The sequence below is a fragment of the Macaca mulatta genome, chromosome 18, assembly GCF_049350105.2.
Source record: "Macaca mulatta isolate MMU2019108-1 chromosome 18, T2T-MMU8v2.0, whole genome shotgun sequence".
Lineage (NCBI taxonomy): Eukaryota > Metazoa > Chordata > Mammalia > Primates > Cercopithecidae > Macaca > Macaca mulatta.
This window is the reverse complement of record NC_133423.1, coordinates 22306219-22324572: the sequence shown is the minus strand read 5'-3', so window position 1 is coordinate 22324572 and position 18354 is coordinate 22306219. Positions and strand designations below refer to the sequence as shown.

The 18354-nt window shown below is 42.8% G+C and overlaps 1 protein-coding gene, 1 long non-coding RNA gene and 1 pseudogene across 3 annotated transcripts in view; 2 read left to right on the top strand and 1 right to left on the bottom strand.

The window, feature by feature from the left end:
• MALT1 (MALT1 paracaspase) overlaps nt 1-18354 on the top strand; it is an 82727-nt gene that overhangs the window by 8364 nt on the left and 56009 nt on the right. For both annotated transcript variants that reach the window (XM_002800951.4, XM_001086151.5), the window contains exons 2-3: nt 1243-1409; nt 17421-17542. In XM_002800951.4, the coding sequence (XP_002800997.2) occupies nt 1243-1409; nt 17421-17542 (289 nt within the window). The remainder of the gene's footprint in view (nt 1-1242; nt 1410-17420; nt 17543-18354) is intronic.
• On the bottom strand, nt 10106-13183 carry LOC144336376 (uncharacterized). The gene is made up of 2 exons (XR_013408106.1): nt 10512-13183; nt 10106-10192 (listed from the first exon to the last, which is right to left on the bottom strand). It is a non-coding gene; the product is annotated as an uncharacterized LOC144336376 (long non-coding RNA).
• On the top strand, nt 11474-13406 carry LOC106994531 (large ribosomal subunit protein mL37-like; annotated as a pseudogene).

Genomic DNA, 18354 nt, shown 5'->3' with positions numbered 1-18354 from the left:
CTTGGCCTCCCAAAGTGCTGGGATTACAGGTGTGAGCCACCATGCCCAGCCTAAGTACTTTGAATGTCAATAGTACTGGTTCTCTTTCTAAATCTACTTTTTAAAAATTATCAAAAGAGCCAGGAGTGGTGGCTCCAGCACTTTGGGAGGCAGAGGCAGTATTATCGCTTGAGCCCAGGAGTTCGAAACAAGCCTGGGCAACATAGCAAGACACCATCTCTATTAAAAAAAAAAAAAACTATCAAAAAATAAATACACATAAAAAATCAACCGTACAAAAGGGATTATAGTGAAAAGTAGATCATCCAGCCATGAGCTCTACTCTCTTACCCTCTCTGAGGCAACCATGGCTATGAGTTTCTTAGATACCTTTTCAAAGTTTACTCTCCATGTATAAGAACACACACAAAGGATCTTGGTAATAGCAAACACTGTTCTGTATCTTCCTTTTTTTGTATGAATATACACACAGACATACTATCTTGTTAACGCAAATAGTGTAAAATATACAGTTGTTTATGTTAATTCCTTCATTTCTCAGTATGTCTTGAAGACCTATGCCTTTACCTCAGGCTCAGTTTTTTTTTACTGAATTAACAGTATTTCATTTGATATGCATGCCCTACTGTATTTGAACTAGTAATTAAGGATATTTTAAATGTTTTTCCATTGCTAACCTTGTAACATTGATTGTTCTGTTTAGTGTCATTTTTGAGACATTAGCCTGTCTTCCTTTCAATTCAGAGTACTACCAACACCATTTGTATACATGCATGTGCCTATGATTTAAGATATTTTGGCTCCCTAATGGAATGAGTGCATATTTCTTTCACTCAGGAGGCAGCAAAATGTAGCCTACTGGGGCTTCATTTGGGGTCACTTTGTATTTCACCATCTTTGAAGAAGGAGTAAGGAAATTTTTCTGGCCTTCCTATTCCCCATTCCTAAATTAAAGGCAAAAATCCTTTAAGTATCAGGGCTCAATTTCTCTCACATCCTGTTTCTAGGTTTCTCATTCTCCTGATTTAATAATCATGGGAGCTGAGTGGGAGAAGGGAATAAAGAGGGATTCCCCATGAGGAAAGAGGAGGAAAGGATACTTGCATTCATTATGTGAAAGTTTGTCACCACCCACCCACTCCCTTGTGATTTATTCCGTACAGCACCACCGCGGTCCAGATGTATAGCAGGTGTAGCATGTGGAAGAAAGCTGTTGACTTGAATTCTTTCTGTTGCTTTCAGTTGCCTAGACCTGGAGCAGTGTTCTCTTAAGGTGCTGGAGCCTGAAGGAAGCCCCAGCTTGTGTCTGCTGAAGTTAATGGGTGAAAAAGGTTGCACAGTCACAGAATTGAGTGATTTCCTGCAGGCTATGGAGCACACTGAAGTTCTTCAGCTTCTCAGCCCCCCAGGTAGGTTTGGTTCTTAGGAGTTCGTGGAGCCAAACTTAGAAGAAAATCTCTCTTTTTGACCAGGTGAATGGTGTGAAGTATTTTTGGAAAATGTAAATGTGTAGGGCCTTGTTTGCTTTCCCAGGTTGAGACTAAAGAGCGCATAAAAAGCAAATGCAGCGCATGAATATTGGTTGGGTTGTGGTTGAAGAAACCAGCTACATGAGACATTTTTGAGATAGTTGGAAAAATCTGAATGTAACTACATATTTGACATATTAAGTAATTATCATATGATAATGATGCTATAGGAGAATGTCCTTTTTTTTTTTTTTTTTTTTGAGACGGAGTCTCGCTCTGTCGCCCAGGCTGGAGTGCAGTGGCGCAATCTCGGCTCACTGCAAGCTCCGCCTCCCGGGTTCACGCCATTCTCCTGCCTCAGCCTCCCGAGTAGCTGGGACTACAGGCGCCCGCCCCTGCGCCCGGCTAATTTTTTTTCTATTTTTAGTAGAGACGGGGTTTCACCATGGTCTCGATCTCCTGACCTTGTGATCCGCCCACCTCGGCCTCCCAAAGTGCTGGGATTACAGGCGTGAGCCACCACGCCCGGCCGAATGTCCTTTTTTTTTAAAAGGAGATGCATTTTAAAGTATTTAGGGAGAAGATTCCTATAATGTGCATTGGAATAGTGCAGCCAAAAAAATGAACATATATTTAATCCTATATATCTGTATAGATGAGGTAAAGCAAGTATGACAAATGTTTAAGTTTTTTTTGCTGCAGTGAGGCTTTTGAATGTTGAAATGGTATACATCAAAACCACGTAGAACTCAACCTTATCACCTTATGAGTTTTTCCTGAATTACCGACACTGGGTGAGGCTTTGCACTTCCCACATCAGGTGAGGCTTAGGAAACAGTCCTTCTTCTCCATTCAGCTCCTCTCTTCTCAGCTGCAGATAGAGTTGGTCTACAGCAGTGGTGGGAGGCAGGAGGGACATGCCATCGAAGCTGCCTGGTTGTGGCAGCACTGCAGGCCCCCTTCCTTACCCGGGGGTCCAGTGGCCATTATTTGTCCCACCGGAAGCAGAGAGGCTGGTTGAACTTGGAAGGGCAGTGGACAAAGGACCTGATGCACTCTATTTTACGTGGTTTTGATGTATACCATTTCATTATATAACCAGCTTGGTTATGATGTATTTTTAAGTTAACATGAGGAACTTAAAACTATAATTGAGATGTTATTTTTTATTGTTAGTTGTGGGATAGGGAATTAGGAACACATGGTATAGTGGTATGCTGTCAGTTACATGTACCAGAAACCCCAACTCAAATAGACCTAATAAAGAGAATACATTTCTCCTTCTGACTGAAAAGCTTAGAGCTGGTTTGGCTTCAAGAGAATCAAGGAACAATCCTGTTCTCAAGGAGTTGGTTGGTTTTTGTCTTTGCTCTTCCTTTCTTGGCATTGGCTTCCTTCCACGACTGACTTTCCACATAGCCCAAGATGTTTGCTGGCTGTTTCTGGGCTCTTCATTCTCGTCCCAGCAAAACCCAGAGAGTTCATCTGGTTAACTAGCTTCGGTCACATGCCTAACTCTAAACCTGTCACTGTGCCAAGGAGATGGAATGTGCTGACTCGCCTGGCTTGAAGCCAGGAGTGGAGTTGGGTTGAGTCAGCTTTCCTGGAACCACATGGATCACCAAACAAAACTGGAACTATTAGAAGGGAAAAGGAAGCAGCAGATGCTGGGGAGGTAACTAGTTTTCTATTTGTAGTTTACTGCAAATGGAAAGGGCCCTGGATTATAAATAAGGAGACTTGGACTCCCAGTCATCCCTGCTTTACAAGGCCCGCTGTAGGTGGTAAAATAGGCCTCTGATAAATGCCCTATGAATGTGATACACACTGTATTGGATGCTTGCCTTCTGTTTCCCAGCGCCTCTTCGTACCAACAGGGCTGGGGTGGGAATAAGTAGCTGCTAATGCCACCCTCCCAAATGCAACCGTTGACTGGCACCAAACAGTAAACTTTCTTTTTTAAACCTGGCCCATTACTGATAGAAACAGTAGACTTCCTAAAGTGGTATTTATTAATTATTATATTGCTGGTACCTGAAGCAGCACCCAGGAGTTGTGACATTTGAAATCTACCAGTCTAGGTTTCATGCTGATAAAGTCCAAGTTCTCATACTTAGTAAAGTCTCATACTTAGTAAAGTCTACTTTTACTTACTTTAGTAAGTTCTCATACTTTATGGAATACTAGGGCCTCTGAAAGCTTAGGAAACCTTTCTGGGAAGTAAATATAACATGTATTTCATTCTCTTTTTCAATAATTATGCTTAATTACTCTAACCATTGTTTGCCAAGTCTATAAAATGAACATAAGTATTCTCTGCCTCGCAGAGTTATAGGAGCTACATGAGATGATGCTGTGTTGAATTTCATCTATACAATGACAGGGGCCTCATATCTCTTTTGATTTGTGTTGTGATCACTGGCCTGAGATCTAGGGTTTCGGAATTTTTTTAAGGTTCCCATATGTGAAAGCGGGCTTGACTGAAATTGAGTCGTATATTTATTTAGGTATAACAATTTGCCTGAATTTTTTAAATAACATTATATTTTTATTTTTGACAGGCCAGCGACTAATAAAGTGCTACCCTAATAAACATTAGTAATCTTCCTTTGAAAAATCCATTTTTGCTCATTGTGTTTTTTTCCAAATAGGATTAGCACTTTTCTATCAATTTTTCCCAGTGCAGATTATCCTGATATTTGGCTTACAGGCTTTCTCAAGATTATCTTATAGGGCTTTTTTGCATTTGAGGAGAGAATGGAAAAAGGAAAGCAGTTTCTTTTTCTCTTTCTGTTTTTAATTTTCTCTTCAGTCCATTTGTGAGCTGTGGGGAAATATTGTTTGTTTTGTTTTTTAAATATTTTGTGAGAAATGGTCTTGCTCTGTCTCCCAGGCTGGAATGCAGCGATATGATCTTGACTCACTGCAGCCTCTACCTCCCGAGGCTCAAGCAGTCCTCCCACCTCAGCCTCCTGAGTAGCTGGGACTACAAGCACGCACCACCCAGCTGATTTTTTTTTATTTTTGGTAGATACGGAGTTTCGCTATGTTGCCCAGGCTGGTCTTGAACTCCTGGGCTCAAGCAATCCACCTGCCCTGGCCTCCCAAAGTGCTGGGATTACAGGCAGGAGCCACCGCCCTGTTTCTATGTTACCACTTGTGCACTTTTTCTGTGAGATTTTATGTCATGTTAGCCATGTAATATCCTTAGGAATTGGTTGTTGCCTGAATGTTAGTTATTGATTTAACAGTAAATATTTTGGGATCTAATAAAGCTCAGTAATTTTAGGAAGAAGTAATTAATTTGTTAGCTTATTATCTAGCATCTAGTATGAACAATCTAAGATTTACTCTTTTTTTTTTTTTTTTTTTTGAGGTGGAGTTTCACTCTTCTTGCCCAGGCTGGAGTGCAGTGGCGTGATTTTGACTCACCGCAACCTCCGCCTCCCGGGTTCAAGCAATTCTCCTGCCTCAGCCTCCTGAGTAGCTGGGATTACAGGCATATGCCACCACGCCTGGCTAATTTTGTAGTTTTAGTAGAGATGGGGTTTCTCCATGTTGATCAGGCTGGTCTCGAACTTCTGACCTCAGGTGATCCACCCGCCTCGGCCTCCCAAAGTGCTGGGATTACAGGTGTGAGCCATTGCACCCAGCCGACTTATTCTATTTATACATAGTAGAATAAAGAAATATAAGAATTATAGAGAAGAATTTTAATATTTTAATAAAGATATTGAGAATAAAAGCTACTGTAATTATATTAAGAAGATAAGCTCTGATAGAATCAACTTAATTGGTGGTTTGCCTCATGCATTCAGTAAAGTTTACTGCGTTGCAGTGCCTTTGCTGTGCTAGGCATTATGCTAGGCACTGTGAGTTTAGAGATGAATAAAGCAATAGTTTCCACCTGCTGATAGGTCATAGTTTAGTAGGGGAGACAAATATGTAAAAGATCATATCCAAGACAGTTGTAAAAAATATATATATAGTAAGTTTATCTGATCTCCAGTTTTCCCTCTTTGCTATATTCTTGAGTCTTAGTGAAAATACAAAATAGAAATATTCTAATGTTTTCTCTTTTTTGCGTTAATACTATTTCATAGAAGGACATTACTTCTTATTCCGCAGGAATTCTGATGATTTTTCTCTGTCCTTACAGAGAGAAGCCTGGTTTGGGTTGTCCTGTGAACTGGCCTTTGAGGTCTAAATGCAGGGAGAAGGGGAAACTTTAGATTTCTTTTGATTAAATGAGAAACTATAGTCTTACGTTGCCATATTCTGTTCCAAGTGATGGTTCCAACTACAGTCAGAGGTAGCTCTGAGAGGTAACTATCATGTGGAGTTTCTCTGTCTTTTGAGAAACTGACCAAGTTTCTTTTCTGAATTTGTTTTGGTGCCCAGAAATAGCTAGGGCAGTATCCACGCATCTCTAAGTAGAACAGTTTCTGTGATGAGGAGCCAGCTTCAGCAGTCACTCAGCATGAAGTCTGAGTGTAAACTCCCTCTGGAATTATAATTTTATCTATTTTCTGAAGGAGCCTCAGAGGATCGAGGTTTACTCTCTGTTGCTTTCTCTCTGGTCAAGCATTTCCACTGCACATGGGTTGGCCAACTTGCCCCTCAGTCTGCTCTTACTTGAATTATATGATAGAGAAATTGCTTCTAGTTTTTAACGAGTGGATGGTGTTCATCCCATTTTCCAGCGCTAGTAAATTGTTTCCCTACTTTTATTCCTTTGCTCATCTCAGTGGGAACTGGAGAACGGGGTTAAATGAATGTGTTGAAATGGTTTTGAACCAAAGGTCTGTAATGATTTTTTTTTAGATCTTATTTAAGTTTCAAAGACTGATTCCAAAGCGACCAATATTGACATCTGTGTTATTGGCAAATGCAGATAGACTCAGATGTGTAGTTCAAGGTGCTTTTGTTTCTTTTGTTGTTGTTGTTTGCTTGCTTTTTGAGTCTCACTCTGTTACCCAGGCTGGAGTGCAGTGGCGTGATCTTGGCTCACTGCAGCCTCATCTCCCAGGTTCAAGTGATTCTTCTGCCTCAGCCTCCTGAGTAGCTGGGATTACAAGTGCGCGCCCCCACACCCAGCTAATTTTTGTCTTTTTAGTAGCGACGAGGTTTTGCCTTGTTGGCCAGGCTAGTCTCAAACTCCTGACCTCAGGTAATCTGTCCACCTCGGCCTCCCAAAGTGCTGGGATTGCAGGCATGAGCCACCACACCCAGCGTATTTGTTTCTTTTGATTTTTTTTTTTTTTTTTTTTTTTTGAGACGGAGTCTTGCTGTGTCGCCCAGGCTGGAGTGCAGTGGCCGGATCTCAGCTCACTACAAGCTCCGCCTCCCGGGTCTACGCCATTCTCCTGCCTCAGCCTCCCGAGTAGCTGGGACTACAGGCGCCCGCCACCTCGCCCGGCTAGTGTTTTGTATTTTTTTAGTAGAGACGGGGTTTCACCGTGTTAGCCAGGCTGGTCTCAATCTCCTGACCTCGTGATCCGCCCGTCTGGGCCTCCCAAAGTGCTGGGATTACAGGCTTGAGCCACCGCGCCCGGCCCGTTTCTTTTGTTTTAAGTGAAAACATTGTGAGTGTAGAATTATAGGCTTCATCAGTCCTAGTTACATATATCACGAAATGGTTACCTGGAGAAGTGATGCCCTTAACCTTGAATGGGCAGACCAGAGGCTGAACAATGGGAGCTGTTCAGAGAGAACTAGCATTCTTGATGTGGGTCTCATTAAGATGAATCCCAAGTTGCTTTTCAGCTCAAGTGTTGCGATATTGCTATTTTATATCACTCTTCTTATGAAAGGTGCCTCACTGAGGGTACCTATGAGATGTCTGTGGCAGGGTCATGTGCCATCTTTTCAGTAACATCCTTTCCGTTTGCCTCTACTCCTTTTTTATTTCGTATCATTTTTTCTTAGATCCATTGTAACACATGCATTGTTATGTTTTGGCTATTAATTTTTAATTTCTAAAATAAGTGCAAAGATTGTTTAATATTATTCTTTAGTTTCTAAAATACCTTCACATTTTCTCTTCACAATTCTGTGAAGCGACAGAACAGTACTATTGTGAACATTTAAATTTTAACCAACAAACATTTATATGGAAAATGAGATCTCCAAAAGTTATCATTTGGCCAAAGTCACAGTTATTAACAAAGGTGGGGATTAAAAACCAGATCTGCTGCCCCTGACCTGAACTCCATGCCATTGCCATTATGCTAGGAAATTTCTGAATTAAGAAACTTAGTTTTGTATTATTCCCTCAGTTGCCTCTTTGACCCATGGACTTCAATTTTTTTCTTCTTGGCAACTGAAAAAGTGCTCAGAGACTGGATCTTGTTTGTAAGGGACTTTTCTTATTTCATGACCATCAGGAAATTGGCAATTATTCCTCAAAGAAAAATATCAAGAAGTGAAGAGAGAAAAAGATGGTATGGATGGGCATGAATATAAGGAAGAAGTAGAGGGAGAGAAAGGGCTGGTGAACAGGGCTGAAGGAGTATCTTTCTGGGTGTGGAGTGTTGAGGGGAGTCTCAGGCAATGTAACAGGATAAGGAATGTGATGTGGGAGACTAGATTTAGCTACAATCTATACAAATTTCAGTTGACATGTAAGAGAAGCATGTGGACGTACTTTGTATAATGCGGTGGGAGGGACACACATGGACCTACTTTGGTTATATAGTGGGGGAAATTGTTAGAGGAAGAGGAATGATATTTATTTGGGCACGCTGTGGGGCATGTAGGTACTCTCTGTGATAGCGTAGAAGATTGCAGAGTAACTTTGAGGATGAGTTTTAGATGGAAGTTGATGAAAATTTTTGTTTGTTTGTTTCATGGCCTCTGAAAGTAGATGAACTTCAGTGTACGGAATAGATCTGTTTCTGGAAAAAGTATTTATTGATAAACTGCATCAACATTTAAATGTGTTGTGAGAGAGAATAACTTCAAGGGAAGCTATGATGTGTCCTTTTGTCAAAAATTATCCTATCTTTCTTATTCCAGCAGAGTTTTAAATTTTTGTTTTATTGCTTAGTAGCATGTACTTGTTTATCAGCATATGTGTGTGTAGTTGAAAGCACGATCCTTGGTTCCATCGTACCTAGTCACATTCTCCCAGGGTTACAGGAAATCAAGTAACTTCTCTGACTTCTTTGTAGATGTTATCTGAAAAATATGCTTGTTTGCCAGGAAGCTGTGTGTTCACCGTTTAAAATAGAACTTTCATTTGTGTGCCTTCATACAGCCTACGTAGCACTATACCATATTCTTTTTTTTACCTTTGTTCAGCACCTTCTCACTAGTGGGTGCTGCATTGGGGTGGCTAAGGGTTGACCATGGGTCCCTGTCGCACAAGGCTTTGTGGGAGGAAGGAAATTTGTGTGGTTAAAACATGGGAGGTATTGCAACTAATTTTCTTGACTATTCACCAGGGGTGGTTTCCAAATCACATTTTGCCTTTCAATTCTCAGTCTTTGAAGCAATAAATTGTGTATATATTTTATACACATACACACCCCCTTGCTTATTAATAAAGTTGTTGGTGCAGGACAGGCTTATAAACTGTGAATTTAGATGTACATTAAAAGCCACTTTGTATGGCCGGGCGCGGTGGCTCAAGCCTGTAATCCCAGCACTTTGGGAGGCCGAGACGGGCGGATCACGAGGTCAGGAGATCGAGACCATCCTGGCTAACATGGTGAAACCCCGTCTCTACTAAAAAATACAAAAAAAAAAAAACTAGCCGGGCGAAGTGGCGGGCGCCTGTAGTCCCAGCTACTCGGGAGGCCGAGGCAGGAGAATGGCATAAACCCGGGAGACGGAGCTTGCAGTGAGCTGAGATCCGGCCACTGCACTCCAGCCTGGGCGACACAGCGAGACTCCGTCTCAAAAAAAAAAAAAAAAAGCCACTTTGTCTTGGCCCAGCATGGTGGCTCACACCTGTAATCCCAACACTTTGGGAGGCTGAGGTAGGAGGATCCCTTGAGGCCAGGAGTTCTGGGCAACATATGAGGCCAACCTGGACAATGTAGTGAGACCCTGTTTCTACAAAAAAATAAAAATAGTACTAATTTTAAAAATCACTTAGTCTTGTGTCCCACACAAAGGAAGGATAACTTTTAGAACCTGGCCATGTGGTCCCTTTCCAGTAGTCACCTACTTCTTTGTAAAATACTCGAGAGGAAAAACCCTTTCCATCATTCTTGTCTCTTATCTCCTTGTATAGTGGCAGAGAATATTTGCCATGGTATATATTCATGAGCAGTGTCCTGGTGTGGGATTGCTCTTTGTGTGATATACTTTCTCAGTAAGATAGGCTCACTGTGGCAGAAAGCAGATTACCATGGGAGATATATTGAGAATCACCAAGAGGCCAGGCATGGTGGTTCACTCCAATAATCCCAGTGCTTTGGGAGGCTGAAATGGGGTGGATTGCTTGAGCCTAGGAGTTCAAGACGAGCCTGGGCAACATGGCCAAACCCTGCCTCTACAAAAAATGCAAAAAGTAGCCAGGCATGGTGATACACACGCTTAGACCCAGCTACTGGGGGGCTGAGGTAGGAGGATAGCTTGAGCCCAGGAGGTTGAGGCTGCAGTGAACCCTGATCATGCCACTGCACTCCAGCCTGGGTGACAGAGCAAGACCCTATCTCAAAAAAACAAAAAAAGAATCAGAATCACTGAGAAAGCAAAGCATAAGGGTTTAAAACCTTTATTTATTTATTTATTTATTTTTTTGAGACGGAGTCTCGCTGTGTCGCCCAGGCTGGAGTGCAGTGGCCGGATCTCAGCTCACTGCAAGCTCTGCCTCCCGGGTTTTTACGCCATTCTCCTGCCTCAGCCTCCCGAGTAGCCGGGACTACAGGCGCCCGCCACCTCGCCCGGCTAGTTTTTTGTATTTTTTAGTAGAGACGGGGTTTCACCGTGTTAGCCAGGATGGTCTCGAACTCCTGACCTCATCATCCGCCCGTCTCGGCCTCCCAAAGTGCTGGGATTACAGGCTTGAGCCACCGCGCCCGGCCTTAAAACCTTTAAAAGGCAGGAAAACCTAGGTTTGCATCCTGGTTCTGCCATTTTACAATGTAAAAAAAAAAAAAAAAAAAAAGTCTCAGTTTAATTTAGCCCAGGTAATCTGGGTGACCTTCTGCAAATTATGTACCTTATTTTCATCGTAACATATATGTAAGTAGTATCTACCTTATGTGGTTATTTCAAAGGTTAGTGATAAAAATGCCTGGTACATGTAAAGCAGTAACTTGCTGCTGTAGTAATTTCTAGTATTATTATATATATTCAACAAACACATGTTGAACACCCACTAACACCCACTGCACTGGCATGTGCTGGGCACAATTCTAGGTGCTGAATGAACTGGTGACTAAGACCGTCAAGGTCCTTGCTCTCATGGAGCTTCTATTTTAGTACCTAAGATGAACAGTAAGAAACAAGGATTTTAGAAAGTGAAGGACACTGAACTGGGTGAATGTAATAGATAACTGTAGGGGTGGGAAGGTACCTAATTTAGAGACATTTCCCAGAGAAGCTGGTGATAATTTAGTAAGAAACCTGGATGATGAGGAAAGGGCCTGCCATGAAACAGTAGAACAGTGGGAGCCAGTGGGGTGGTGGTTGTGGGGGATGGCAGAGCAGAGCTTGTCGGGGGGAACCCAGCAGAGGACTGGTAAGTGGAAGGCAGAAAAGAGCTTGGCTTGTGGAAGGAAGGAGGCCCAGTACGGCTGGAGCTTGGTGAGCCTGGAGGAGAGCGGGAGGGGCCAAAGGAGGGAGCAGTTCGTGGAGGACTTTGTAGCCCTGGTAAGGAATTTGGATTTTTTATTCTAAGTACAGGCACACTTTGTTTTATTATGCTTCACTTTATTGCACTTTGCAGGTACTTCATTTTTTACAAGTCGACAGCTTGCGGCAACCCTGTGTCTAGCAACTGTCAGTGCCATTTTTCCAACAGCATGTGCTTACTTCATATCTCTGTGTCACGCTTTGGTAATTCTTACAATATTTTGAACTTTTTCATTATATCTGTCATGGTGATCTGTGATCGGTGATCTTTGATGTTACTACTGTGATTGTTGGTGCGTGGAAAGATGGCGGCATCCAGGTGGCGGTCTTAAGAAGACCAGATCAGTATGGTGTTGGCATTGGGGACTGCTAGGCAGGCACTGGCTAGCTCCAGGCAGCTCAACCTTGGGGGCTTCGGGGCCCCGAGACGTGGAGTGGGGCCCCTGTAAGTGGGGCATGCACTCCATGTGGAAGCCAGAGCCTTCTCCCCTGGATGGAGTGTATGAGATCCCTGGACTGGAGCCCATCCCCTCCGTGGGAAAGATGTACTTCACGCCCGGGCTGCCACCGCTGATCTTCCTGCCCTGGGACCCTGGCTACAAACACCCAAACTTCTGCTCACCCCCTGTTCATGACCCTGGGACCCTGACTCGAAGCCTCCAAAGTTTTGCTCAAGCTCCATTCACAAGCAGCCACTATACAAAGATGGGGCGTGCTATGTCTTTCACCAGCCTTGCCGCCTTCTCAGGGGTGTCAAGCAGGCCCTCTGGCTTACCAAGGCCAAGTTAATAGAATGTCTTCCTGAGAAAGTACTTAGCCTTGTTGATGATACAGGGAACCACATAGAGAACCAAGATGAGTGTCTTCTGAATTTGATCTCTCATGCCTGTCTCTGGCACTGTACTGAGGACATCCTCAGGAGATTGGCCTGCTGTCCGGTCATTGTAGACAGTCTGATACGGTTGTGTAAGTCTCCGATTCTCAGGCATCCTTCTCTGGCCAGGCATATTTGTGCCCAAAACTCCACGTTATCCACCACCTGGAATTGAGTCTCTTCTTCAGGGTCATGGTTCTAGTGGAGACCACTGAGTGCCAAGGATCCTCTGTCCCCCTCATCTCCTCCAGAGAAGAGGTTGAAGCTACTAAAAATTATGTTCTTGAGACCTTCTATCCCCAACCCCCCTCCCCACTGATCTTCAGGAATGCAATGTTTATGATGTGGAAGATGGCACAGGATTCTGGGAGGGCTATCCTTACCCCTATCTCCATATCCTGTACTTCCTGGAGAAAGCCAGTTTACAACCACATAGCCTTCAACCAGATCAGCTGTGAGCCAAGATGATCCTGTTTGCTTTTGGCATTGCCCTGGCTCAGGCCCAGCTCCTCTATGGGAACGACACCAAGATCTTGGAGCAGTCCGTGGTTGTGCAGAGTATATGCACAGACAGACGTGCATTCCATTTCCTGGTGTTACAGTTGAACACCACAGACCTGGCCTCTGACAAGTGTGGCAAGAGTTTGGTCTGGATGGAATCATACCAGCTACTCTCAGCATTTTTGGTGTCTCCCAGTGATCAAAAAGAAGGTGGGGCCGGGCCCAGTGGCTCCCGCCTGTAATCCCAGCACTTTGGGAGGCTGAGGCAGGTGGATCACAAGGTCAGGAGATTGAAACCAGCCTGGCTAACAGTAAAACCCCATCTCCAGTAAAAAAAAAAAAAAAAAAAAAAAAATTAGCCGAGTGTGGTGGCACGTGCCTGTAATCCGAGCTACTCAGGAGACTGAGGCGGGAGAATTGCTTGAACCCGGGAGGCAGAGGTTGCAGTGAGCCAAGATCACGCCACTGCACTCCAGTCTGGGCGACAGAGTGAGACTCTGTCTCAAAAAAAAAAAAAAAAAAAAAAAAAAAGGTGGTTGTGGAATGTGTTGGACTGACTGGTTTCCAGTAGGAGACATCCAGGAAGTTTTTAGCTCTGTATTTACATGGTGTTGTGTGAGCCAAGGACCACTCTGAGGCCTGAAACCCGCCTTTGCCTTCTCCTACTGAAGAGGGTCTGGGGTCCCCCTGGAGCCTCAGTGCTCATCTAGCCTGGTGGTCTCACTGACAATAAAGAGCCCTTGCATTGCAAAGGAAAAAAAAAAAACTATAATTGTTTTGGGGTGCCACAAATTATGCCCCTATAAGAAGGTGAGCTTAATTGATAAATGTCACGTGTATTCCGACTGCTCCGCCAACTGGCCATTCCCCTCTCTCGCGTGCTCTCTCTTTCTTCCTCTCCTTCTCCCTCCCGGTCCCTCTTCCTCTCCCACTTCCCCCCTCCCTCTTTGGGCTTCCCTATTCCCTGAGACACAACAATATTGAAGTTAGGCTGATTAATAACCCTACAGTGATCTCTAAGTGTTCAGGTGAAAGGAAGAGTCACGTGTCTCTCACTTTACATCAAAAGCTAGAATTGATTAGACTTAATGAGGAAAGCGTATCAAAAGCTGAGATAGGCTGAAAGCTAGGCCTCTTGTGCCCGTTAACCAAGTTGCGAATGCAAAAGAAAAGTTCTTGAAGGTAACTAAAAATGCTACTCAGTGAACACACGAATGATAAGAAGGCAAAACAGCCTTATTGCTGAGATGGAGAAAGTTGTAGTAGTCTGGATAGATCAAACCAGCCACAGCATGCCCCTAAACCAAAGCCTAATCCAGAGTGAGGCCCTAACTCTCCTCATTTCTGTGAAGGCTGAGAGAGATGAGGAAGCTGCGGAAGAAAAGTTGGTTCATGAGGTTTAAGGAAATAAGCTGTCTCCGTAACATAAAAGTGCAAAGTGAAGCAGCAGGTACTGGTGGAGAAGCTGCAGCAAGTCATCCAGAAGACCTAGCTAATGCCAGGCATGGTGGCTCACAATTGATCATGGTATCTGTAGTACTAGCACTCTGGGAGGCCAAGGCAGGAGGATTGCTTGAGCTTAGGAGTTCAATACCAGCCCCGGCAACATGGTGAAACCCCATCTTTGCAAAAAATACAAAAAATTAGCCAGGCACGGTGGTACCTCCCTGTGGTCCCAGCCACTCAGGAGGCTGAGGTGGGAGAATTGCTTACACCTGGAAGGCAGAGGTTGCAGTGAGCGAGATCATGCCACTGCACTCCAGCCTAGGTGACAGAGTGAGACCTTGTCTCAAAACAAAAAAGCAAAAAAAGATCCAGCTCATTAAAGAAAATGGCTATAATAAACAGATTTTTCAGCGTAGATGAAACAGCCTTCTGTTGGAAGAAGGTGCCATCTAGAACTTTGATAGCTAGAGAGAAGTCAGTGCCTGGCTGACTCTCTTGTTAGGGGCTAATGCAGCTGACAACTTTAAAGTTGAAGCCAGTGCTCATTTACTATTCTGAAAATCCTAGGGCCCTTAAGAATGATGTTAAAAACTGCAAAGTTTTTGTCCTGAATAACCGGATGGATGGTGGTAGGCCATAAGACTGGTTTACCATCTTTGAGATGGGGAAACTGTGGGGACTGGCAGAGGAGTAGATTTTGTGTCAGAAGGGATTTGGGTATGTGAAATTTGTAGTGGCTATAGGACATTCAAATTTAAAGCTGGGGTAGCCAAAACTCCTATATTTTTTAGGTTTATTACTTGTTCTCTTTTGTCATTGTTGCAACTTTTTTTCCTGTCACATGGAAACTTGGGAAATCAGAATCTTTGTATTTCAAAGTTGTGATGTAAAACTCTCCTGGCAGATGAATGGTAAATATGGGGACATTTGAATACAGTGTTATGAATTTGCTGGCTTCAGCAAGAGTGCTTATCCCATTTTCCACCTTTCCTACCAACATGTATCACAGATTTCAGAAAGATTTTGAACTTCTCTCCTGTACTAACTTGGCCTCTACATAAAGGATTAGTGAATCAATGTCCTCCCTTGGCAAGAGTCTAAAATTCTGAGAGGCTCTGCTATATTTACTAAAGATTTTCTAGGGTTTCTTGAGACTCTCCAATGTACTAGATATACAATAAATATTTACTCGTTTTTAATTTTGGTTTTATTTAGTGTCTTTGTGCTATGACTTTCGTGAACATTTTTTTTTCCTAGAAAGTTTGGCACCTTTGATGTATTAAGCTTACTGTTATTTACACTGTTTCCTTTTTACTGGTAGTCTTGTTTTGTTTCTTTGCATTGGTGGGTGGTAGAAGAAAGACACTGTTATGAGGTCACATTCAGTATACACAAGGAAAGAAAATAAAAGTAGGTGCAGGAAATTAAGTTTTATAAATTTTAATTATCTTTTTCTTCCCTTCCTAAAAGCCAGCTAACCCAGTTTTATTTATTAAAACTTTTGCAAATGTAAACTTTTCTAGCATTGGTTTCTTTTATGTCAGTTATCTATTGCTGCATAATCAATTATACCCAAGTCAGAAATGAAAAACAACAACGGTGTATTATCTCACACAGTTTCTGAGGATAGCAGTCCAGGAGTGGCTTAGCTGGGCAGTCCTGGCTGAGGGTCTCTCGTGAGGCATCAGTCAGACTCTGAGCCAGGTCTGCAGTCGTCCGAAGGTTTCCCCAGGGTTGGCGGATCCTCTTCTCAGATGGCTCGCTCGCAGGTGTTGTCAGGAGACCTCATTTCCTCACTGGCTGTGGCGGGAGGTCTGTTTCTTTCCACAGTGATATGGTTTGCCTGTATTCCCACCCAAATCTCATCTTGAATTCCCATGTGTTGTGGGAGGGATTCAGTGGGAGGTAATGGAATCATGGGGGCAGGTCTTTCCCTGCTGTTCTTGTGATAGTGAATAAGTCTCATGAGAGCCGATGGTTTTATAAGGGGGGGGTTTCCCTGCACAAACTTTGTTCTCTTCTCTTGTCTGCCGCCGCGTGAGACATGCCTTTCACCTTCCACCATGATTGTGAGGCCTCCCTAGCCACGTAGAACTGTATGTCTATTAAACTTCTTTCTTTTGTAAATTGCCCAGTTGTGGATATGCCTTTATCAGCAGCGTGAAAATGAACTAATACTCTTACCACTTGGGCCTCTCTGCAGGGCTACCTGAATGGCCTCCTGCCATAGTCATGTGCTTCCTTGGGGCTAGTGAGTGAGAGAGAGACAAGAGAAGGAGTGGGGGTGTTCCATTATTGACTAGGATTTTCTTCCAAATTCCTGTCAAAAGTCTTCCAAGCTTCGATGTTGGCAGTTATTCCTCAAGTGAGGAATGTTTGTGTCACAGGTATATCAAATATATATCCCACTGCTCTGTTTCTGTGTCCTTCTCTTCCAAAATCGTTTCTTTTCAATGCTAAATAATAATGCAGTAATTTGAAGACATTTTCAATGGTGTTATCTTTGTCCATTGCATGCTTCCATAGTACAGTACCACAGTCTGTAATTTTTAAAGAACAGACATGTATTTTGCACAGTTACAGAGCCTGGGAAGTCCCTGATCAAGGAATCAGCTTCTGATGAAGGCTTCCTTGCTGTGTCCTCACACGGCACAAGGCAGAAGGGCAAGCAAGGAAGAACAGTTTGTCCTCACATGGCAGAAAAGAGAGAGAACCCACTCCTGCAAACCCCCTTATTACAGCGGCATTAATTCATTCGTGAGGGTACAGCCTCCCGCTAGGCTCTACCTCCCAACATTGTTACATTCGGGATTCAGTTTCCAGCTCATGAATTTGGGGGCATACATTCAGACCGTAGCAGACACTGCAACTTAACACTTGTGTTACTAGCAGTGCATGTGACTCGACTGAAGTGGCAGCTATATGAGCATTTGTGACCAAACATTTCCATGAGCTGACACTGAGAACTACGCTATGGCTGTGCCTGACAGGCATCTGTTATAAGGTGCACCCTGATTTCAGAAGTGTTAGAATACGGGGAAAAAAGCTTCTAAAAATTGAAGAAATATGGTAAATAATTTTCTCCCCCACCCAATCATGGGGAAGTACAATAGATCAAAGTCTTTTGCAAGTAAGTTTCTTTCCTCTGATTTTACAAAGCCTGCAACTCACAAAGTGTAAATTGATTGAGAAGGCGATGTGAATGAGTGATTTATGAGAAAGATAAATATGCAGGTTATTTCTAAAATGTTTCAATTTTTGGTTTCAGATGTATAAACAAGGAAAATCCCTCTTTTGTGACTTTAATTTTTTTTTTTCTTTAGGAATAAAGATTACTGTAAACCCAGAGTCAAAGGCAGTCTTGGCTGGACAGTTTGTGAAACTGTGTTGCCGGGCAACTGGACATCCTTTTGTTCAATATCAGTGGTTCAAAATGAATAAAGAGGTAATTTTTAAAAATATATCTTTTAATGCTTCTGTTATAAGGAGAGAGAATGATAGAGAATTAATTAACATTATTGTCCTAAATGTAGTTTTAACAGTTTGGTAAAAGTCTGACAGACATTGCTAGGTTATTACTGAAGTAGTCAATAATCATTATTTTGGTAAGACAGTTCCAGAATCGTCGTATAGAAACATTGTAAACAATAATGAAATCGGTTCTCTACTCTAAAAATTGTGGAAAATAGGGATTACTTAGGGCAACAGTGTTAGCAAGTATAAAACATCACCAGTACATTCTTGTATATACAAAACTCTTTACTACAGATTATGTTCCAACCAAAATCTTTAGAAGATTTTCAAGGCTATATGGAAAGTTAATGTGCTATTCTTTTTAAGAATTCCACATCACTGTTTTATCTGTATGAGAAGATTTAGAACCTTGTGGTAGATTCTGAAGTAAAATTCAGATTGGCAGAATGGGCCATTTATTCCTTTTGTGAAATGATTGGATCCCTGCAGCCCCCAACAAATAATTTTAAATCACATCTTAGAATTCTCTTTTCTTCAGAGTTCCTTGAGCCATCCTGCACTGGGGATTTCTCAGTGGTCTGGCTGCCTGCATTGTGTCCCACTTCTGTGGGGTTTTCTCTTTTCTCTTCCATTCCTTCATCCCTCTCTACTCTGCTCCCACTTTCACAGTGCCCAGAAAGTCCATATTCTTTTCACTCTGTTAGTCCCAGTCATTCAGCTTTCTTCCAAACTTGATGCCATGTCTCCCTTTGCAAATCTGAAACTAAATAAAGCTGTTCTGAG